General features: G+C 35.8%; 1 protein-coding gene across 1 annotated transcript; it reads left to right on the top strand.

Annotated features, from left to right (window-relative positions):
• Nucleotides 1–1,435: 1,435 nt before the first annotated feature.
• LOC110097189 (homeobox protein knotted-1-like 2) lies at nucleotides 1,436–2,860 on the top strand. Its single transcript, XM_028698977.1, has 4 exons — nucleotides 1,436–1,678; nucleotides 1,750–1,881; nucleotides 2,117–2,253; nucleotides 2,570–2,860. The coding sequence occupies exons 1-4, from the start codon at nucleotides 1,436–1,438 to the stop codon at nucleotides 2,571–2,573; spliced, it is 516 nt and encodes a 171-aa protein (XP_028554810.1). The 3' UTR covers nucleotides 2,574–2,860.
• The last annotated feature ends 3,492 nt before the right edge of the window (nucleotides 2,861–6,352 follow it).

Raw genomic sequence — 6,352 nt, 5'->3', positions numbered from 1 at the left:
ATCAACTACAACGAGAAAGATGGTAACACACTTGTAATGTATGTAAGGTCCTATAGAGCGTTACAGATAACCAAAATTTGGTACAACTTGCCTACAGGCAATGATAAAAGATCTGCAATACATACAAGTCCATGAATACAGATGTGAGCACCATATACCATATGTGGGTAGATGCAGAAAGACTTCAGTAAATGCAGTATCCTGTAGTCAATTTTAGTCTGTAAATGAAGACATCTACCTACCTGCATGCAGCAGTAGCGGATGTACTGAAAAGACCAAAGATCACAACAAAATGCATGGAGAATATGACAAGTGTAAGCTCCTACGACCAAAAACAGGAGATTGGTTAGTGCACTACAATATACCTGCATAATTCATGCGAGTAGTACACGACAGCCTATCTGTACAAAGAAGCAAAGAACTCAATCCATAAGCTGCTACAATATGCCACCAGATCCGCAACTTCCATGCCAGTGGATAGAAGGCGTTTCTAAATATTTTCAAAATACCCCCGCACATGCACTGTAATATGTATGCACATAGGTACACCAAGGGGTAAATACAATCATACAATCCGCATGGGCCCCGACGCAATCATACCAAAGCAAAATTCATACCTTAAATCATAAAAATCCAAATATTTAAAACTGAAATCCATCCATCAACACTCAAAGCAAAATTCATCCACCCTCCGCAATAGTTTATCAAGGTGGACAAATTAAAATTTACTTCAGCTCATATAGAGCTAATGCCTAGTCAAAAAAATTACTATGATCAATTCTCAAATAATCTTCTGCCAATAAGGACGTGGTACGTGTCCTCTAATCGACGGTTTTGCTGCCAAATGGCACCGCAGGATAAACGGTTATGACCCAGGACCCTTTGAATCAAGTGGTTTTGCCGCCAAATGATACCACGAAATACCGGTTATGGCTAAAGCCAATACGCTCCTTATTGGCATCAAATCCTTGAGATATGAATCAATAGGATATGATCGATTGGGCACAAAGCCCTCTGTTAGCTAAGGTGGATTCAAATTTGTCCCCTTAGACAAATATTCAACCCAGGTCTACAAGGTACCCTTGGACGAAGCAACCCATGACCCAGAACTTAGTCCGTTAAAACTCTCTCGCCGAAAAAAAAAACCACAACAGTGCGGGCAGGGCAGTGGCCGAATTTTCGGAGCCCACAGTGTTGTGGGTCCATTTGATTGTTTGTAGATAAAAAAACATGTATTAGATAATAATAAAATTTGCTATATTCTAGCATATATCTAGATGCAATTAGAAATCAAATCAATTTAACTTTTAAACATCATTAAGTTTCTCATACAAAATGATCCCATTTTATAGAAATGTATTAAAGGTAAATATTGCTTCAAAAGTTTATTTTCTAGTTGTAAGAAACCAGAAGGGTGATACTTAAAATGATGGTAATGACTAGTGAAAAGTTTTATGTTCTTAAACATAATTTTGTAGGTGTATCATCCGGTGAAGGAATTGGTGCAACAATGTCAGATGATGATGATGATGATGATCAAGATGAAAGTGAAACAAATTTTTTTGATGTAAATTTTGATGGATCTAATTTTATGGGTTTTGGCCCTCTCATGCCAACAGAAAGTGAAAGGACACTAATGGAACGTGTTCGTCAAGAGCTGAAGCAAGAATTGAAAATTGTAGGGAATCATTATTTCATAACTTCACATCAAAAGCATACTATTACTAACCAACTATTTTCAATTATTAGGGATACAAAGAAAAAATTGTGGACATTAGAGAGGAAATTCAACGTAAGAGGAGAGCTGGGAAACTCCCAGGTGATACAACTTCTACTTTGAAGGAATGGTGGCAGTCACACTCTAAGTGGCCTTACCCTACAGTTTGTCTACTTTCTATCTTATATTCATTTCTTTATTCAGATTTAGACTTTGTTTGGGACAGTTTTCTTACTGCTTTCTAAAACAGCTTTCTAGTACAAAATTTTTTAGTTCAAAAAATTTTTGTACTAAAAAGTTACTTTAGAAAGCAGTAAGAAACATGTCCCAAATAAAGCCTTAATTTCGTATTCGAGCGATCAATTACGATAATATTTACAAATATATCTTTGTATATAGGAGGATGATAAAGCCCGATTAGTACGGGAGACTGGGTTGCCGTTGAAACAGATTAATAACTGGTTCATCAACCAGAGAAAGAGAAACTGGCATAGCAATCCTTCATCTTCTACTACATTGAAGAGCAACAGGAAAAGGTATGCCCTAAAAAGCAAAACGTTATCTTGCATAGGTTCCACTTAGTTGCTTGAAATTAGGAAATAGATGTTAAAAGTAACAATTTTAGTTTCACTTTTATGTGTAAAAATAAAATCTTTTAAACGGATTTTGAAATCAAATTGCATTTTAAATTTTTTCTAATGAACTAATGCATCTTATAAATTTCATTATATTTTAAAAATATGGTTTATATATTGAGGTAATAAAATGGGCCCTTATAAGATTTCTATCTATTAAGAAGTAGATTTTGAGAGAACCCTCTCACCTATTTGAATTTATCAGAATGAAATGCAGGTGACGACAGGTTCTTCACAGTTAATTGATTGAAGGAGGCCCGGTGGAAAGATACTGTTACTTCTCAAGCCAAACAAGTTGGTTATAAACTGAAGAATTGCAAGCTAAAGAGAATGAATGCCTAGCAATCTATGGATGGTCTCCATTATAGCTCAAAAAATTGTTTATAATGAATGCTAGTATTATAATAGGAGGTGGTAGCTCTACAAACACCTTATTTGTATTGTGGAGCTAATAAAAAATAATATTACTTACAGTGGCAATGATTCAAGGTTTATATTTCATTCTCTACATAGCTTATAACCTTTATTTTCCCTTTCTTCCTCTTGTTTGAAAATACAAGTGGATAATGGCTTGGTGGGTTTAGTTTTTATGGCTACATACTTGTGACATTATTTAACAGCAAAAGAAATTAAGGCTTCGTTTAGAACATTTTTTTACTGTTTCTTAAAGCAGTTTTCGAGTATAAAAAAATAGCTATTATTTATAAATGCACAGCCATAGTACATTTTTTTCAAATGTAATGGTGTGTGATCAGCATCATTTGCTTTATTAATTTTGTTAATGCCTTTCCATTGCCACATAATTTGTTTCTGTGGAAGGATAAATAGCCAAACTTCATCACAGGAAAGCATAGATGCTTGATAAGTGATGCAGTTTGGAAGTTATTTTTATTAAATTGTAAAGACACTACTTTTGATTAATACAGACTTGGACTTGAGAAAGTGCACTTGCTTTAGGCCAACTCCATGGATTTGAAGTTTTTTTAATTTCAAAATAATCATAACTTAATATATAAATTCTTTTATTAATTATTACAACTCATGATTACATTCAAATATAACTGTTTGAGATTTTATTTGAGATAATTATAATATAAAAAATAATTGAAAATTGTAAAATTCCCAAATAGCACTGATGTAGCACATTAGGACGATCAAGATAGCCAAGCTGGAAGCTCAATTGCAAGAGGTAAGGCAAAAGCCCAATGAAAATATAAAAAATTGGCCAATAAAGAGGTCATAATTTAGAAAAATTATTTATAATTTATAATTTTATATTTTATATTTTATTTTCAACCTAGAGACTTTTACGGCCAGTTATGACATGGTTTGGTATTGATGATGTATTAAAAATAAGAGATTCGAAGTCTTCTTTAATTTCACCAACCTTCTCTTTCCCTTCATTTTCCTGTGGGCTCCGAAAATTTGGCCCTGGCCTCCGCCCGATGACTGTTTGTTCTTGCTTTGGCGAGAGAGTTTTAACAGAATAAGTTCTGGGGTAAATTTTGAAAGGCAGATGGATTTGTAGATAAGACACTACCCAGAGATTTCGACCTCATTTTGTGAGGACTTTATGATCTGAGTTCTGGTTTCCTATAGGCGCAAGACCCTATAGTTAATCACCCCTCCTGATCACGAGAGAGAACTTTCGATTAAGGCTAGTCGTCAATCAGATACATTGTATCAATATATACGTGTTATCAGGCATATAATAGCAGCATGAATTTGGATTTGGGAATTTGGAAAGTTGGAAGATTTGATATTTAAAATGAAAATTTCTTCATCTTGCACTTAAAGAAGATGGTGGGGAATGGATGATAGACCCGATCAAGATCTCATGGTTCCATCGTCCCGGGCCATCGTGGTCCTTGGTCTACTTAGTCAAAGGAGGTAGTTGACCAACATGACAGAAGGATCCTTGTCAGCAGCCATGGGTTGCTTCGTCCAAGGGGGCCTTGTAGACCTGGGGTGAATGTTTGTCTAAGGGGACAAATTTGAATCCGCCTTAGCTAACATAGGGCTTTGTGCCCTATCGATTATATCCTATTAATTCATATATCAAGGATTTGATGCCACTAAGGAGCGTATTGGCTCTGGCCATAACTAGTTTTTGTGATGCCATTTGGCTGCAAAACCGCCGGTTAGAAGACACGTACCACGTCCTTATTAGCAGGAGACTTTTTGAGAATGGATCATAGTGATATTTTCGACTAGGCATTTTTCTCATTGTGAGCTGAAGTTATATTTGAATTTGCCCACCCCGGCAAACTGTTGCGGATGGTGGATGGGCTTTGCTTTAAGTGTTGGGATGGATAGTTTCATTTTTAAATATTTTTTGGACTTTGGGATTTTTTTTGGAGTTTTGGATTTTTGGGTGGAGCTTGGATGGCATTTGAAAATATTTATGAAATGGACCCCTCCAGTTGAGATTTACATTCAACACGACCATCATCGGGGTGTTCGTGGGGTCATTTCCACTTAAAAATATTTGTATTTTATGGATGAACCTTGTCGACTCTATCGAGCTATCAATAGAGGATCGTGTTTCGTAGGTTTTATGCCTTTGTTAGTGAATTCATTTTGTTATAAGCTTTGAAGACCTAACATGAATGTATTAAAACAAATATTATGGTCGCTACGGCCACATATTTATTTGTTGGTTCGAACCTTGTCGACTCCTATTGATCTGTATAGAAGGATCGAGTTCAAACTTGAATTAACTTATTGACCCGCGCAGCATCCTAGACGTCACGTGTGTTTGCACAACACGCTCGCTAGGGCCCATGCGGGTGTTTGGGGGCATTTTATAATTAAACCCTGTCGACTCCTTTTTACCTGTTACGGAGGATCAGGTTTAAATTTAATAACCCGAGCAACATCCCTAGACGTCACGTGTGTATCAATAACACACTCGCCAGGGCCCATGCGGGTTCTATGATTGCTTTTACCCCTTTTAGTGTACCTATGTATATATAAACTACGGTGCACTTGTGCGGGGATATTTTAGACATTCGACTGGTTTTTTATGATGGCTCATAGAAGTCCATCTTTGTCGTAGTCTTTTTAACATTTGCTTGCAAGTAGTGTACTTTGTGTACAATAAATTTCTTATAGTGATTTGTAGCAGCTTGCATTTGTTGTAACCCTTTGGCACTTGTTCGTGGTCTTTGATCCTTTTAGTGCATCCGCTACTGCTGCATGTAGGTAGGTAGGTAGATTCATTTACAGTTTGAAATTGACTACAGGATATTGTATTTACTGAAGTCTTTCTGTATCTACTCATGGGTGGCATGTTATACATACATCTGTCTTTGTAGAGAGATCGTATGTGTTGTAGATCTTTTATCCTTGCTTGTAGAGGTCCAATATATTTGCTTGATGTTGAATGGTGGTTGACTACAAGAGCATTACATCATTCATCGGCTCTTGCTACATAGCTTGTAGGTGCTTTCATGTATCACCATTTCTTATGTGTTTTACGTATGATCCTTTGTATTCATTGCATTTCTTATGTGTTTTGCGTATGCTTTTCGTATTCATAGCATTTCAATAGTTATCAAGCATGATTCCCAATGGACTATATTAAGCATTGATTGGAAGGAAGTTATATCCTTAACATTCCTCTTTCTTTGCTTGTAGACCTATTGCGTTGCGTATGGTGGTTGGCAAATCATCATATTTATATTGTCTCTTATTGAAGAATCACCATATCTATGTGTATGCCAATCTTTATTATTCATAAATGATTCATTATCTATTAAGCACCACTAGTTTTGTTGTTTGTAGGTAGAATTAGCATATTCACTTTGTATATTAACATTGACTTGCTGAATGGATCGCACCCATCAATAATCTCTCCATGCATGTTGATTGGCAACTTATAACATTCACTTGTGTGTGTTATGATTAGCAACACAAATCCTTTACGAAACCATTATGATGAACATTTTCCATTTGATTACACTTTCATTCCTTGTGGATTTCCACTACTTTGTTTACA

The sequence above is a fragment of the Dendrobium catenatum genome, unplaced genomic scaffold (assembly GCF_001605985.2).
Source record: "Dendrobium catenatum unplaced genomic scaffold, ASM160598v2 fragScaff_scaffold_1196, whole genome shotgun sequence".
Classification (NCBI taxonomy): Eukaryota; Viridiplantae; Streptophyta; class Magnoliopsida; order Asparagales; family Orchidaceae; genus Dendrobium; species Dendrobium catenatum.
This window is presented reverse-complemented; position numbering and strand designations above follow the sequence as displayed.